Source organism: Balaenoptera acutorostrata, chromosome 7 (genome assembly GCF_949987535.1).
Source record: "Balaenoptera acutorostrata chromosome 7, mBalAcu1.1, whole genome shotgun sequence".
In the NCBI taxonomy this organism is placed as follows: Eukaryota; Metazoa; Chordata; class Mammalia; order Artiodactyla; family Balaenopteridae; genus Balaenoptera; species Balaenoptera acutorostrata.
Window position 1 is genome coordinate 108401866 of NC_080070.1, and position 17418 is coordinate 108419283.

Genomic DNA, 17418 nt, shown 5'->3' on the forward strand with positions numbered 1-17418 from the left:
ACCAGCCAGTCCTGCTGACTCTCCAGCCGCGATTTCCTTCTTCTCCAGGGGACGCTGTCCTCCGAGGACTACAGAGACTGCCCGTGGCTTCAGCACCGCCAAGTCCAGCTCCCTCACCGCCCGGCCACGCCGGCTCCGCTGGCTCCTCACGCCTCCAAAGCTCCTCTCTCGGTCCAGATCCTGCTGCCCGCGCTGCGCTTCCCTCAAGGCCCCGTGTGCTGAGGACAGTCCACGTGGAAGCCGGGAGGTTCCCGAACGTCTGCTAAGCCCAGAGGAGTCCCAGACAGCAGTGCTGGTGCTCCCACCTCTACCACCATGGCCCTGAGGTGTCAGTCCTCTACTGTCTCCAGCGAGGGGCGGCGAGCTGGAGGGCCCTGCCTGTCCAGGAGCAGGTCAGCTGGGCGAGGGGTCACCCCCGAGTCCTGCCACCTGCACCACCAGCCACGGGCTCCTGTGTGTCTGCTGAAGGTCTCCGCGGGGCACTGCACTCAGCCAGGCACTCACGCCCCTTCACGGTCAGCACGCTGCCTGGCACACGGCAAGCCCTTCCAGAGTCCCTTTCGACTCAAACCATAGAGGTCTTTCCATCAGACTGCAGGGTCTTCAAGGCTCTTCTTCAGATCCTTCTTGATCGGCCGGCCCCATCCCTGAGCTCATCAACAGGGACTCAGCTTCCTACTTGGGTCTCACAGCCAGGTGCCTGCCCGCTTCGGGGCAGCGACACCCACACTTTCGATGGCTGCACAAGGTCCCCTCCCGTCGGGCCAGTGTTCAGAGTGTTCTTTCATCTGGTGGCCACAGGCAAATGCAGCACAACTGGATAAAACTGCCGCCTAAACGTGCACAGATGTGGGCTGCACTCCGCGTCCTGTGCCCTGCGAGCTCAGTGATTACAGCCAGGGGCCAGTTTCCATAGACAAGACCCGCAGATGCCCATGATCCAATGGTCAACCATAGTCCCGGCCTCTAGCCCCGAAAGCCCAGGTGGGTCAGGGAGCCAGACCAAGGGGCGATTCAGAGACTCGGGGAGGGGTGACAGACAAGCCTGGAACCTGCTCAGGGTTCAAACCCCAGCCCTGCTGCCAGACCAGCTGTGGGACCTTGAACACGGGCTGTGACCTCTAAACCTCGACCCCCCCTCTCAGGGGTGCTGCAACGGGGACCATGACCCAGCCAACCCAACCCAACCTGCGTGCAGTAAGCACTCACTAAGCGCTCCCCTCCGTGGCTCCTTGGCCCTCGAAGGAGCAAGGTGGGTCGTTTGCATGCAAGGTCCGAATGAGACGGGCAGGAAGGACCACAGGCACGCGGGCAGTGGGCGGGGGCGCTCGACAGCCCCAGGCCTAGAACACTCACAGGAGCCACAAAGTGAGGCCCCTGGGAGACAAAACAGGACGCCTGAGAATCTGAATGGCACTGGGGGTGGGGTGGAGGGCGGGCCTCGTGTCTGACACATGAGCAGCTTTGGAGATGGGCCGTGTGCCATGGCTCAAACTCCCGGTGCTGTTCACGTGGGACACTGGGAGCTAAAACTAACCTGAGAAAAGCAACCCTCTCTTCTGCACAGAGCCACTCTTGGGAGTACTAAAGCAGAAGGAAGACGGTGCACGTCTAACTAACCCTCCTCTCTGCCACCGCAGGCTCAGGCACAAGCCTCCTCTCCAGTCACTAACTCCCTCCCATCCCTCCACAGCCGCCGGCCACGCACACTTCTCACGCTTCTGACGTTCGAAAGTGACTTGGAAGGACTTTCTTCCCATTGGCCCTTTGTGGTCAAACCCGCACCGGCCTGGGCCTGACTGCCCCTCCGGTGCTGAGGGCCCTGGAGGGGCTGAGGGGAGGGAGCTGTCTGCACGGCCCCAGCGTGCCAGCTAGCAACACGCGATACCACCGGGGCCCCGTGGACGACACCTCTCGGCTCTGCACCTGGGCGCCCCGTCCCAGGCAGTGAGCAGCAGCACGCCCCGTCCTCCCCGCTCCGGCCCCGGAAGGCCCGTACCAGCTCGTGGCTCTGCGGCTTGCCCTGCAGCTTCTGGCGGTAGTCGAAGGTGAGCCTGTCCAGGACAGCGTGCTCCTCCTCGTCCACTGTGGCCATGGAGCGCTCCTTGTTGATCTCGTCGATGTCGATTTGCTCCTCCCCCTCCAGGATGGCGCTCCACCAGTACTCGCCCACCTTGTTCAGGCTCACCTGGCACACGAGGGCAGAGACACAGTCAGTGTCGGGCAGGTGGCACTGGGGACCCAGCGGGGGGGGTCCGGACCCCAGGCTCTGAGTGTTCCACTCTCCACCGCTATGCCTGGGTGGTGCCTGTGGTTCTTGTCCCCCAGGTCCTCTCAGAAGACACTGACCCCCGAAGGCATCAGCACCCGCACCGCTCAGCCACCAGAACCCCAGCCCGCTCTGACCAGAGGGGGGCATTTCCAAGCACTCCAAGCTGGCCCATCCGCCGGTACCCAGACCCCATCACGGTCTCCCGAGCTGCCGAGGGAAGCTTGAGCCCGAACAGGAGCTTCTGTCAACATCCACCTGCCCGGGCCCCGCTAGCTCATCCCCCTCCCTCCTGCTGGCCTTTCCCGCCTCCAAGTGCAGCACCCAGTCTCCTGCCTGCTGGGGGGACCTGGAACCTGGGGGACCAAGCACTCAGCCTGACAATGACTACCCCCCAGCCAGACGCCCAGGCGCCTTGTCTCACTCTCTTCCCTGGTCAGGCAGCTGCAAGAGGGGCTCCCCAGCCCTGCGACCGCTGCACGTGACTCACCTCCCACTCAGCCTCATGGTGCAGCCCAGTGAGGGACGGGAGGAGTCGGGGGGACACAAGAACTCAGAGACGGGGACTGCAGAAGAGCAGGGCTTTGCCTGAAGCTGATGCCAAGTACATGCATCCCAGGGACCACACAGGGAGGGCCCAGGCCACCCCCCTCCCCGTGGTCACTGGCCGGCTCATCGGGAAACTCTTTACTGACTGGCCCAGAACTGACAGGAGGGCTGCCCACGCTCCCTCACTCTGTCCGCTCTCAGACGGGCCGTAACCCCCACTCATGCCCAGAGGGGCAGGGAGGCACCACAGAGATGGCGGAGCCAGCGGTGAGAGCAGCCCTTCCTCACGGGGGCACCATGAGGAGAGGCTGACTGGCCACTGGGCAATCCGGACCAAGTGGACCGGGAGCTGGCCCACAGGCAACGTCTGTGAAGACACTGCATGCCCACAGGTCCTAAGAAGTCGGCCCCATGGCTCACGGGCTGCAGGGAGCGGTGCTGCCAGCTCCAGCCCTGCTGCCCGAGTCCACGGAGAGCCCCTGCGGAGCCCGGGTCCAACAGGGTCACAGCAGAGCTAAGTCCCGGCCCTGAGAGCGGCTGAGGTGTGGGCAGTGATGAGGGCGGGTCACACAGTGGAGACAACCTCCAGGAAACCACAAGCACAGCATGAGTGTCAGATCTCAGCACATTACAAAAGCAAGTCCCCCCACTTCTGACCATCCTGGGTGGACGCGGGCGTGAAGATGGCAGGGGTGAGATGGCAGGGGTTCTGAGCACCCTCTGCCCACCTGATCAGATGAATGACCTCTATCCTGCCAATGCCACTGTTTACATTCAGGGTGAAGCTTCTGTTTCCAGATGCTCTGTCTAGCCAGCTTCTGGCCAACTGTACTCTCCTGTTTGCACGCGCGGACCTGACCTGGCCCTCAGAGCCCCCAGTGCCGAGCACTGAGCCCCGTCTTTACAGAGCTGCAGATCACTGCGCCAGTGCAACAGAAACCTTCCAAGGGGGAAATACATTCTCTTCTTACCATTACAGGAGAGACTTCTGAGGAAGTCAGCCCTCTGTATCCACAGGTTCTGCATCCACTGAAGTCAACCAACTCCAGATCAAAAACATTTGGGGAAAAAAAAATTTCCAGAAAGTTCCAAAAAGACTTGAACTTGTCGCACTTCAGCAACTGTTTACATAGTATTTACATTGTATTAGGTATATGATGTGAAGTCAACAGGAGGATATGCGCAGGTTACATGCAAACACTACACCATTTATATAAGGGACTAGAGCACCCTAGGACGTTGTATCCTTCGGGGGGTGGGGAGGGGTGGGGGGGCTGGGTTCTGGAACCAATCCCCTGAGGATACTGAGAGACGACTGTGAATCTCCAGAGACAACAGACCCTTAAGACTCATTTTACTCGTATCTTCGTTAGTGGTCATCATGGCCGAGATCTCTCTGACATGTATCGTTAGTACTCACAACCTCTGTAAAATACCCACTATTACCTCTACCTAGAAGTCAGCGCCTCACCTGGATCACCCAGTGCTACAGGCAGAACAGAGCCATGCTCGGGCCAACAGCCTGTGACAGCGCTGTGGGGTCAGCCCAATCCCCACCCCGGGGCTCTGCTGCTGTCCCTGCGCATACGAACCACACACGGGGTGTCCCAGCCAGGTCCACACACACATCCAGGCCCGACACAGCTCGGGGGCACAACGGGACTGACCCTGAAAACAGGGAGCCTGGTGGGCCTCGCTGCCCGGGCCTCTTGTGTCCACAGAACAAGTCTGCACGGGCACTCTGCAGACCCAATAAACATCAAGATGAGCCCAGCACCACAGTAAAAATAATGTAAGGTGAAATTCACATTAACATAAAATTAGCCATTTCAAGGTGAACAGTTCAATGCACTGAGCGCGTTCACAGGAGTCTGAGCTATCACCACCTCTATCTAGTTCCAGAACACTCATCACCGCAGGAGAGCCCGTGCCCGTGAGCAGGCACTCCCCACTCTGTCCCTCCCCCAGCCCTGGCAACAAATCATTTATTTGCCTGTTCTGGACATTTCCCAAAAACGGACCCACAGGCTATGTGTCCTGTGCCTGGCTTCTTTCACTCAGCACAATGTCCTCACGGTCCATTCACATGCTAGTGGGTCAGAACTTCATTCCTGTTTCAGGTGGAATAATACAGAGTGCAGCATCAAGAGGACATGCGTGAAATGTTCTTGGAATGGAGCTCAAGGATTCAGGTCTAAGAGTAACGTCTTTGATAAAACAGTCTGACGGTTTAACATTTGGTTTTGATTTTTTAACATTTTGTTATTTTTTTTCTTAAATCAGGTTTGTGGAGGCGTAAGCTGGCCCACAGTAAAATTCACTCTTCTGAGGGAGCATCCTATGAGCTTCGACAAATGCAGCCACCACTGCTATCAAGCCACACCCCAAAGCGCGCAGTCCCCTTTCGACGGCGACCCCCTCAGCCCGACGCTTGCTTTGCCATTTCGTTGGTCTGTGTCTGCTGGTCTGCTCTTCTCGGGGCGCAGTGGCCTGGTGTTCAGCCATGCTACGCGCGCCTGGGGGTCACCCCCAACACAGGCCGATGCACCTGTGGGTGGACAGGGGGGTGTTTCCAGGGTTCAGCGGCCACCTACCAGGCTGCCTGCAGGGCTTTGTGGTCTCCTTTCCCCTTTGTAGGTACCCAGCAGTGGGATTGCTAGGTCCCATGGTAAGTGCACATGTAACTTTATAAAAACTGTCAAACTGCTTTCCAAACCGCCTGCACGGTTTGGCCTTCCCATCCGCAGTGCAGGGGAGCTCCAGGAGCTCCACACTGTCGCCAGTCCCTGCTCCTGTCGATTCTTTCCAGGAGCCAATCAAATAAGTGTGAAGTGACATGTCGCCGTGGTTTTAATTGGTATTGCCTTAATGACTAACGACGTTGAGCATCTTTCCAGGGGCTTATTTGCCATCTCGTTTCTTAAAACATTTTATTTAGAGTAATTTCAAACTTAAAAGTTACTAGAATTATTCAAGTACAAAGAATACCTTTTCCTAGAGTCACCCACTGTTAACATGCTACGCCTTTTCTTTATTACATGTATGTGTGTCTGCACATACGCTCTCACTCTATGTGTGTAAGTTTATAATATGGGGTAAATTACACAGTATTTTTTCGGAATCATCTTGGCCCTTTACCCCTAATACTTCGGTGAGTGTCTCCTTCCTGAAGGTATGGAAGTTCTTTACTATAGTAACTTCAGCTCACCTTCCCTCCTGCACAGGATCCAGTCCAGGGTCCTGACTATATCCTAGTGGGCCTGTCCCCTTTCATCTGGAACATTCCACCGCCTTTGTCTTTTGTTGTTAAGGACCATCCTTCGTTTGGGGTTTGTTTGGTGCTTCCTCCAGATTAAGCTCAGGGACGTGCCCCGGCAGAACCGGCACAGGTGATACTGCAGCCCTCCTGGGATGTCCCCCCTGCAGGCACAGATGTCACGTGGCCGCATTCCCGGGGTTCCTCCCTGACTCCATCCGCCCCACAATACGGCAGGGACACGACACTTCCAGCCCCAACAGGTGCTGTGCAGGGGCCAGCAGGGGCCTTCTCCTCCACGACGGAGCCACTTACCCCTCTGTCGTCAGCACCGGCTCCTGGACACGTAGCATCTCAATGGCTCACTCATTCCCATCCCTGATCCCGCAGCGCTCAGTGCCCCATCTCGGCTGGTCACGGGTGGTTGCTGTGACCTGATAACACACCCTCGTTCCTTGGCTTTCCTCCAGGTTCCTTTTAGCAATCGGTCCCAGACCCAGAATCAGTTTCTCAGGGGAACCCCCAGAGTGCTGGTTGAACAGTTTTCCCAAAACGTCCTCAGAGAAACTTCCAACTCCACGTGGCTCAGCTCACCTCAGCACCCCAATCGGCATGATGATGATGACTCACCCACACTCATCTCCCTCCCCTCCTCTGTCACACAACGCTGCTTCTATTCGGAGAGGGAGGCAGTGCGCCCGGCGGGGAGGATGGCCCCTCGCAGCTGCCCGTACGTGGGATCGAGCTTGGGCCAAGGAGATGCATGTGAAAGCTGTGGGATGGTGCTTCAGAGGGGCGCCTTGAAACAAGGACAGAGGACAGGGAGAGGCAGCGGGGGCCCGCTCAGCTCCAGGAGCTTCTGCGGGGAGGACGCGGCCCCGGCCAGACCGCTGGCCTCTCAGGGCTCTGCCAGAGGCGGCACTGCGGTTGGCAACCTCCTGGTTTTAATGTCGTCAGCAGGCGTTTCAAGCTTAAACATTAAAGCACTGTAGGGCCAGACAGAGCCCGGCCGTGGTGGGCTGTGGCTGTGAGGCAGGTGACCACGCAGTGCCAAGCTGCGTCTCCACTCTCCTCCCCCGCGGGACGAGCGGACGCACGCTCTGTCCACCAGGAGCGTGGTCTTCCGGTTCTGCTGACACGTCCCTTCTATTCACGGGCAACTTCTCCAGAACGTGCGGACTCAGGCTACCTGCTTCTCAACACCCGGTGGAGATCCAGGGGCTGGTGATGATGCCAAAAATGTGACCACCTTGAGAAACACGATGGGTCCTGGGAGACATGAGCACTGAAGGCCAAGAACTCGCATTTCAGTCCCTGGACTAATTTCCAGGCTTTGGGCTCTTGCCAAAATACTAACGTAATTTAACCTGTATTTTAAGCTGAACGATGGCCCCTCAGAGCCAGGCAGGGGGCCGGTGGCCACCAGCGACAAAACAAAAGTGGTGAACCACTGCACAGAGAAACACACATCCCCACTCAAAAACAGCCCAGTGCCAGGGCACACAGGGATCTGCTGATGTCACAGAAATCTGACGTCCTTCTTGGAGAAGCCCACGGCAATGGCCAAGGACTACACTCAGCCTGTAACTCTACTTCTGAGAACTGTAATCTAAATATATAGACACAGCTTATATAAATACGGGGGACACAGCTTATATAAAAACACTCACAGGTTCAAGCACCAGACACACCCGGTAGCGTGAGCTTTAAGGCAAGCCGACAAAGGTCTGTGAACACTCTGCAGCTACTGCACCAGCTTTAAATGACTCGAGTGTGGATCGTGTCAGCGTGTGGACGGGCATCACCTCACGAATGGCTACAAACGCCAAGACCGCAGAGCCTCAAGGGCTCGAGGCCATGGCCTGCAGGTGCCCACAGCAGGGCCATTAGCCCCACCTGCAGGGAGAAACCAGGACAGCGAGCCGAGGCGGGTTCTGGGACAGAACAAGGCACGGGGGGAGGCCCTGATTTCACGTCTCGGGAACCAAGAAAGGAGCTTGCCTCAGAATCAAGAAGCCTCGTTTAACATTCTCGAGTGTGGGAGGGAGGGAGGCAAGAGCTGTCATCCAGGTTTAGCTGCCACCCCTGCCTGCTCTGAAAGTCTGCCCGGGCGTGTCTGATGTGGATCCGGCTCAGGCAAGGAGGGAGTGGTGGCTGGGAATCAAGGGGCATGTCTGCATCGGCCTGCTTGCGAGGTCAGGACTCGGACCACGGACTCTGGTAAGGTAACAGGCACCCCTGGAGTGACCCCTCCTGTCCCAAGTGGCCCCCACAGAGATCACGCCACATAAGGCCTGTGCTAGTGTCCTGGGGCAGCCGTAACAAAGCGCCACACACTGCGGGCTTCAAACAAGACACTTATTCTCTCCGTCTGGAGGCTGCAAGGCCAACATCAAGATGTCGCAGGGCTGCACCCCCTCCAGAGCTTCCAGGGGACCTTGCCTTGTCTTCACTTCACTCAGTGTCTGTCTCTTTTCCTCTTGTAAGGACACTTGCCACTGGATTTAGGGCCCACCTGGATAATCCAGGATGATCTCATCATCGCAAGATCCTTAACCTTATCACATCTGCAAAGACCCCGTCTCCAAGTAAGGACCTATTTGCAGGTTCTGGGATCTGGCGAGGACATCTGGGGGCCCTTTTCGGCCCACTCAGTCTTTAGGAGGTGGGCCCTTGACTATTTGCCTTAATCGCCCCAGTGCCCAGCACAGGGTCTGGCACTTAGTGATAAGCAACCAACCAATGTCTGGGGATCGACCAACCAAGGCTTTGAGCCTCACTGTACGATCGAGGAACGGAGGTCCAGTGAGGCTAAAGGCGGCCAGTGGGTGGGGCTGAGGCACAAAGCGGGCCTGGCCGCCCGGGCAGCCACGCTCTGCCCCTCCAGAGGCTCGAGGGAATGGCACTTGTTCTGGTCAGCAAAGGCACCAGGGTGCTCACACATCAAAGCCATGTGCTTACTGAGCTACAATATCATCTCAGAGACGTGGTCCTCAATGTTACCAGTAAGTAAATAATTACACTGAGAACACACCAAACCTTCAGCTCCATAAGCAGCAATGTCTCCATTAAGACACTGGCATTGGCTGTACCCGAGGACCGTGGTCAGGAGGAAGGCGGAGACAGGCAGGATCCCCGCATCTCGTGAGAAGGTGCACGCCAGGTGTGCAGGGGGCCGGGCTGGCAGGGAAGCTCCGGAAGAGGATGTGATGCTCTAAATTAAGTCCTCTTCTTTTTCTACAAGTGGTGGAGCAGCATTAGAAATGTGATGCCATCCACGGATGACGAAAGCCACTCTAAGGACCCTCGGGAAAGAACCAGCCTAGCACCTGCAATTCTGAGAGAGGTTTCTACGTGGACCTCGCAGGGTTAAACAGGAGCAGAACGGCCAGAAGCCACGCTCACGGGCAGTGACAGGTGCACCTCAGCCCGCAGCCGGTTCTGCTTCTTTATAACTCCTCGAGCAGCAGGTGCTTGGCAAGAGCAAACTGGAAAACTAAAAGGCAGCCAGGGCACAAGCCTCCCCCTGGACCAGAGGAGAGCCTGGGGCGACCACAGGGCCTGGGCGCATGACCGGACGCCGAGGCCGTCTCATCAAGGTCAGCAGAGAAGGCGACGCCCCAGCCTCCCTGCTGGCCCGGGGCTGCTGGTCACAAGCTACGTTGCGCTGCTGCCAGCTCTCCTCCCCGCGCCTACTCGCTCCTGGGCGCCTATCAGCTGAAAGGTAGAGAAGGAGGGAAACGGGAGGCTTCTGGGCCTGGGGTCTGGCTCCACCCTGAGCAAGCTCTTCACCCTCTCTAAGCGTCCGCATCCTGATTTGTATAACAGGCTTGCAGAGATGAAACTGCATCACCAGGCACCTCACAGAGCCAGGGCCTAAGTGTACCCAGTAGATGGAGGCCATAATTACAAGGACTTAATGCCCTGGCCACGAGCCATGTCCGTATTCAGACGCAAGTTGTACAAAACACGCAAAAAAGGTGACACGGCTCTGGAACAGGCATGAAGAAGTCAGCATCACCTCTGGCAACGAAAATCCCAAGAGTGAGCTACCTGGTTAGCAGAAGCCACGTCAAGTACAGGGAATCCTCGGTACCCTGATTACAACCCCGACAGACCAGTGGGTAAACAGTGGCTGTGGACCTTCAGGGTCCAGCGATGAGGTGAGTCTTTCCGTCCCAGGCGGGGACTCGAAGACAACAGGGCTGAAGACAACAGAAGCGCCCCTCAGAGGGAGCAAAGCACAACCGGCTGTCTGCCAGGACGAGCTCTACGTGCACAGCTCTGGGCGGTCCATCAACCCCACGCAGGAGGAGTGAGGCCCGGCATGCGTGGACAACGGGGCACCCAGGATCACGGGTCCACGCTCCCTGTGACCACCTGGGCCATCACAGCGGCACCGGGAGAGGGTGGGCTGCCTGCCGCGGGCTCCCGCTGGCCGCCTGCGTGACCTAGGGAGGCGGGGGGATAATGAGACCCTGGCTTCCTACTTCCCACAATCGTAGGAGGTGCAAATGAGACCATGCCCATGAAGGTATTCTGCAAATGGAACTGGTGGTTAAGAGCATGGGCCGTAGTCTGGGGAGCGGCACTGGGGGTGGGGAGGCACGGGGGTGAACAGCTGAGCAACTGAACCCCAGGGTGATAAGGGGGAAATCATCATGACTGTTGCACACTCGTGGCGAGAAGGAGAAACCTCGGAAGGGCAGGGGAGGTGCAACAGAGCAAGGTTTAACCAAGACTCGGGCAGACTTGGCTGGCGCTCTGCCACCGGGTGTTCCTGTCACACAGAGGGGCCTGTGTGTGCTCGGGGGTCCCGGGCATGCCGAGACCTCCAGCTCCCCCAGCAGTGATGGAATCCTCTCCGCTCCAACGGGTTTGTGTGTCTGCGAGCTGAGAGCAGCCAGAACAGAGCGCCGTGGGCCTTGTCGGTCAGGACCAAGCAGGCAGGCCCATGGGCACCTATTCCCATAGAGAAGTGGATCACGACGGAAAGGCACACTTTGCACATATGAAGAACATGGCTATATAAAATTCTGAGGTCTTTTTTGCCCAAAGACTTAGTATGTTTCTTTTCATCTTTGCCCCTTTCACCACGCCCTGGTTAAGCACCCCAGCAGGAGGGAAGAGGAAAGGAACGAACCCAAATATACAGAGTCTCCCTTCGCTGTATGAAGCCTCCCTGGGTGCTGCCCACTGACCAGGTGCAAGGCTCTGACGAGGGAGGATGCAGCCACCAAGGAGTCTAGTAACTGGAACACGTACCCCTTCGTTTGGATCCTGCACCCTTGGCTAGCTTAGCCAGTTGAGACCCACTTTGTCAAATAAGGCTGTCTGTTTGAATTTATTAACTCTGCATCCTCCAGACTGGCATTCATGAAAGCGATCTGCCTTTTAATTTTTAACTTCTTTGGTTTTGCCTTAGATGTAACTGAACCCCTGGAGAGCAGAAGCCTCTGGAACTGAGGGGACATGTGCGGTGTGAGCACAGCCACGCTCTGGGGATGATGCCCCACCAGGACCTCCTCCGTGGTCACTGCATGTGGTCTGTGCATGGGCAGGAGGACAGAAAGCAGCGAGAAACACCGCACTCCAGTGCCCCTCAGTTTCTTGCTGACACGGGCCCCACCTCAAGGAAGCAAGCAGTGGGATGCCAAGAGGCCAAGGCTGTAGATGCAGCAGTGACAGTCAGCTGAGGCCCACAAAGGTGCCCTCTGAGCGGCTTGGAAAGCACCGAGGAAACTCCCCAGCTGGCAGAAATCAACACCCTCACAGCATCACTGCCCACGCTTACCAAAACGCACTTCCCGGGTTCAAGGCTCCAGAGGGAGCTCTCGGTGTTGATCTTGTGGGTGAACTTTCCTTCCATGAGGACGCGCTCCCCGTTTTCCTCCAGCACGGCCACCCGGATGGAGCTGCTGCTGAGGGCCACAGAGACCTGGAACAGAGCAGAAGAGAATCATCTCGCGCTGGGAAGGTGGTGACCGGCGTGCTCCAAGGTGGGAGGGGACGGAGGTTTCCAAGGCGCCTGACCACACACTGCAGGAGAACAAGATGCAAAACCAGCCCGAGGGTCATCAGGCTCTCTGAATGACGCAAACCACACCAACCAATTCACACGTGAAGCAGCCTGTGCTTCATCATCTCCTTCAAGGAAACGCACTAGAAGATGTCTCGATATGCATAACGGTAACATGGGGGGCTTTGCGGGAGCCGCTGGTTTGCCGCCACAAACTCTACTCCGGTTAGGGGAGGCCAGCTCCCTGGGCAGAGGGCAAGCAGGGCCGGCAGCAGGGGGTGTGCTCCCCCCGACGCCCACCTTGCTGTCTGGCGTGGACAGCAGCCCTGCGCTGCAGGACACGTCCGGGGGGGTGGGGGGGTGGGCAGAGCAGCCGCGTGCCCGGCTCTGCTGCCTGCCAGGAGCTGCTGTGCCATCTGTGGCCACAGCTCAGCTTTCACCCAGGAGGGGGAGGCCAGGTCCTCTGGTTTTATATTTTGCCTTTGTTCTCCCATCTCCTCATTAGCTGGAAACGCCCTCTCCCTGCTCTCACACGTCTGTCTCCACAACAGCGCTGGAGCTGCTGGACTGGGGGCTTTATTTCATGCGTGTACCCCGGCCAGCAGGATTCCAAGCACGTGGACCCCAGGACGCTCAGCAGATCAGTAAACGGTAGAGGAAAGAAAACAGAACTCCGGGTTTGTTTTTCCCCCACTTCTTTTAAATTCTAAATTCTGTGTTTTATAATGTAAAAATCTTTTATAATAGTATTTACACAATGTCCGGCCTTTCTCACAGGTGGGTGGCGTCAGTCAAGGTGTCGAAACAGTCTGGAGATGGCCCTCCCAGGTCACTTGCTAAGTGCTTATTAAATGCACTTGAAAAGAAACCCTCAGTGTCACAGAATTTTCAAACTGGAGTCTACACCTGTCAGTGGAATCTGATACTATAACCTACCTGTATTTTAAATAACCATAAATAAGAGATGGAAAGGAGAGAGATGCCTGCACACACCGTGTCCACATGCAGGCCCCTGTGGGGTCCTGTGAGCCCCAGCTCCAATTGCACCCAATTTCTGAGAGAATGTACCACTTAAGTCGGTTCTGCTAAGGCACAGGCACAACTCACTTCACTCCCAGCTGCCCAACAGCGGCCCAGCGCGCTCCTAGACACATGCAGACAATGGCTGGCCAAATCGGGTGTCCCTGACCACGAACTCGGATGTGCGGTGAACACGTGACAGAGCGGACCAAGGCTCCACCAGTCCTGGCCTCCCAGGAGCAAGCTCACTTTAACAAATAAAATCCTCCAGCCAACTTTAGGTAACAGGATAATTTCCAAACCTGGCTGAGCTTCTCACAACGCTCGTCTCTTACACAAAGGGGACGTACCCAAGCACCGAGGGGAAATCAGACCAGAGATGCTTCCAGGAGCTCCAGTTCAAGACGTCACTCTGGGAACAGGCGGCCATCTCCTGAACTCCATGGCCCAGAGAGATGACAGGAACAAAGCACGCAGAGAAAAACCCCAGACAACACAGGGAAGAAGGGAGAGGCCAGGACAGAGAAACTTTCCACAGCTCTGTGGAGAGGAAGGAGAGGCGTGTGGCGACAGACAGCACAGAGCAGGGACAAGCACAGCCGGGTGGCGCTGCCGGCTGGCAGTCAGCAGGTGTGGAGCGTGCAGGCAGAGCGGCTGAGGCAGTCCACGGGCAGCCGTGCCCGCGGAAGCCCCGTCAGAAGGGATAAGAACCCACTGTGTGCCATGGAGCTACAGGGGGCCCTGCTCCAGAAAAGCTGCCCGGCAGTCTGAGGGAACTGGGTGGACACCAGCCCAACACACTGCAAGGCAGAGCCAGCCAGTCAACTCCTCAGCTGTGAGCAGCGACGGGAGAGGCAGACCTCAGACACGTAAAGGAGAAAACCATCAACATCAGCCCACACGCCAAAGAATGGGGAAGTTTTTTTTTTATTTCTTCTTCTTTTTTGCCACACCGCGCAGCATGCGGGATCCGACCAGGGATGGAACCCGTGCCCCCTGCAGTGGAAGTGTGGAATCCTAACCACTGGACCACCAGCGAATTCCCAATATATTTTTAAAATAAAAAAAATAACAGGGAACTAAGGATTGCATTCTGCGAGAAAAAGCAGCAGCACAAAAAGACAGACTTAGGTTAAAAAAAAAGTAAAGATTACAGAGCTAATTAGGAAAAAAGGGAATTCTAAAATATTTCCAATTTATACCCTCAGAGAGATCTGAGAAGATACGGTATCTATAGAATCAGAATAAAATATGAAAACAGAACTAGACAAAACAAACACTTAGGAAAAAAGAGAGTCAAAATAAGATTTTCAACAGAAAGGCTGGAAGATAAAGTCAAAGAAATCAAGGTAGAGCCAGAAACCAATCCAGGCAATCAGTTTGGCATTCCAGAAACTGTGACAGCAACAAGACAATTTTCCAGAGCTTTAGAAAAATATGGTTTCAGTTTAAAAGGACCCACTGAGGGCTGAACAGAATGAATGAAAGATGACTTACACAAACTCATGACATTTCATACCACTGAGTATTTAAAATAAGGTCTTAAAAGTTCCAAATAGGAGGAAAAAAGTTTACTCACAAAGAACCGGAATGGAAGACATTTCTAGAATCAGTAACAGCGGATGTAAGAAAACAGGAGAATAAAACCTTCAGTCTTGTTCGGGGAGATTTTTTTTTTTTGGCCACACTACACGGCTTGCGGGATCTCAGTTCCCCGACCAGGGATCGAACCCGGGCCACAACAGTGAAAGCCCAGACTCCTAACCACTAGGCCAGCAGGGAACTCCCAAGAGAGTATTTTTTAAAGTTAGAATTCTATACAAACTCAAACCACAAAATAAGCAAAAGTTTAAAATAACCGCATTTTAAGACATTCAAGAACACTGCGTTTATTACCACACATCATTTCGAGAAGGTTACTTGAGTCTATACCACAACAAAATGAGGATGAAAACAGAGGAAGATCCTGGATGAGGAGGGGGGTCAAAATCCACTTATAAAATGAGTAAGTTCTGGGGATCTAATGTACAGCATGGTGACTGTAATTAACAATACTAAACTGTACATTTGAAAGTTGCTAAGAGAGTAGAACTTAAAAGTTTTCATCACAAGAAAAAATTTATAACTATGTGAGGTGATGAATGTTAATTAAACTTATTGTGGTAATCATTTTGCTAAACATACACATCCCAAATAATTATGTTGTACACCTGAAATTAATACAGCATTATATATCAAATATATCTCAGTAAAACTAGGGGAAAAAAAGAGGAAGATCCAACAAGGATCTAAAACACAGTGAATTTAATCTAGAAGTGCAGTGAAAAGAAGTTCGAGGATGCAAGCTATACAACCGAACTAGAAAATAATCAGTCCGGATGGGAGCCAGAGGTGAGAGGGTCTGCAGGAAGTGATTTCTAGACAATACACAGTACTAGTGAGAGACTGAGTAATTCTGAGATTATAATGAAAGTGTACTATTTTTTGACAAGAAAAAAAGAAAGACAGCCAGAAACTCCAGAAAAACAAAAAACTATACAAGAAACTACTGATCCAAAGGGATGTAATGAAAATGGAGTAAGGACGTGCAAAGCAGCTTGACAGGAGGAGCAGCAGAGACCAGAGCCCTGAGTGTAAGGGGTGGTGGGCTCAGAGCGCTTGCCCTCTCAGGGTCCCGACAGCCTGAGGCAGATGACACGGGAAATCCTAGGTCCCCTGAGACTTTCCCGGGCAGCCACCCTGGCTGGCAGGCAGGGCTGAGGCCCTGGGGGCATGGCGGCAAGCACCAGAGCCCAGAGCCGCCCTGGTGGGGCCGACAGAGGGAAGGGGGGGGGGGCACGTCATCTGTGCTGAAGGTGGGGCCGCAAGGCTGTTTATTCATACTTGACAACTTGACAACACATGCATAGAAAACATCTGCCAAAAGATCCCAGGAACTAGTACCGTGATTTCTGAGGTTGGGGTGGAGGCTGGTATAGGATAAAAGGGCAGAGGCAGGAAAGAAACTTCTCCTTGAACATTTTATTCTTTTGAACAGATAAATGTCCTATGCATTCAAACAAAAAAAATTTTTTAACAGATAAATGCAGCCTATTAGCCTTTTCTGCTATGGAAGTTTCCTATAAAAAAGAGTCTTCCTACATTTTTTTCTAAACGCCTTCTAAGAAGGGAACACCGTGTAATAGAGCTTTTTAGCACAAATTCCTACAGCTGAATCAAGCTCTGGGGCACAGCGTCACTGTACAAGACATGCCCAGGGGCCTTGGTGCTGTTCTGGAAGGTTCCCATGGTGAGACGAGAGATGGCATGCAGCATGGCCGCGAGCCCACCAGCCAGCAGGAAGGACCTCATCCGTCAGTAAAGACCACGCACCATCTCCGAGAGGAAAGAGAGTGCTGAGAAGGAAAGTAATTCACTTGTCACTCAGTGTCATCCAGTCATGACCGTGTGCAACAATATCATGACATTTTCCACGCAAAAGACAACTGATCAGACAGGGTGGAGGTGGGAGCCGGGTCCTGCGCTCCGCTCCACCACCGTCTCACCGGACAGTGTGGCGCCTTAGCGGTTCATGTCTCCAGGAGAGCTCTCTCATCTGCAAAATGAGAAGTCAGACTAAAACTCTCCGGAATTCAATTTTCCTGCATTAAAATCCTATGATTCAATGAAATGCCAGGTTTATAACCAGTCCCAGCTGACATTAGTGATCACACATACATCGTCCTGATGGCAAAGTTCCTTCTCCCTACCCCATGGCTACGCTGAGGAAAGAATGGGGAACTCGGCTACTTTTCCCTTGCAGAGCGGACAGAACAAAGAACATGATGAAGCAAAGACCTAACTACATTTCACTAATGAATGAAACCAAAGCTTCATTTTGAGAAGTTTTCCGTTAGATGAACCAGCAAAATGATAAAAACAACAAAGACAAAAAAACGGTTGCATGTAAAATAAGAACGCTTGAACTTAAAGCGTTACGCACATGCATTTATCTGTCCCCCACTACCCTTGAGAGGCAAATACGTTTCTACAGGAAAAAAATCCACAAGGAGTAAAGGAGGGGCAATGTTCTGAGGCCTCAAGCACCAAGCTACAGCTGAAGAAGCGGGGGCCCAGGACGCCCCTGCGTTAACCCTCAGTGCTCCCACATCTACCCGTTACCCCCAACACCCCTGGCCCCTCACACACAGAGCTACCTACAAACCCAGAACAACTGAGACTTCATCAGCTGAGCCGCTACAATCACAGCTACCATCATGATGCTATCTGATAGGTGCCACAGACAAAAACCAAAAATAAACACTG

At 54.5% G+C, this 17418-nt stretch overlaps 1 protein-coding gene across 2 annotated transcripts in view; it reads right to left on the reverse strand.

The window, feature by feature from the left end:
- NUDCD3 (NudC domain containing 3) overlaps positions 1–17418 on the reverse strand; it is a 74827-nt gene that overhangs the window by 3160 nt on the left and 54249 nt on the right. For both annotated transcript variants that reach the window (XM_007187707.2, XM_057549759.1), the window contains exons 4-5: positions 11869–12012; positions 2000–2188 (exon numbers count right to left, since the gene is read on the reverse strand). In XM_007187707.2, coding sequence (XP_007187769.1) covers positions 2000–2188; positions 11869–12012 — 333 coding nt within the window. The remainder of the gene's footprint in view (positions 1–1999; positions 2189–11868; positions 12013–17418) is intronic.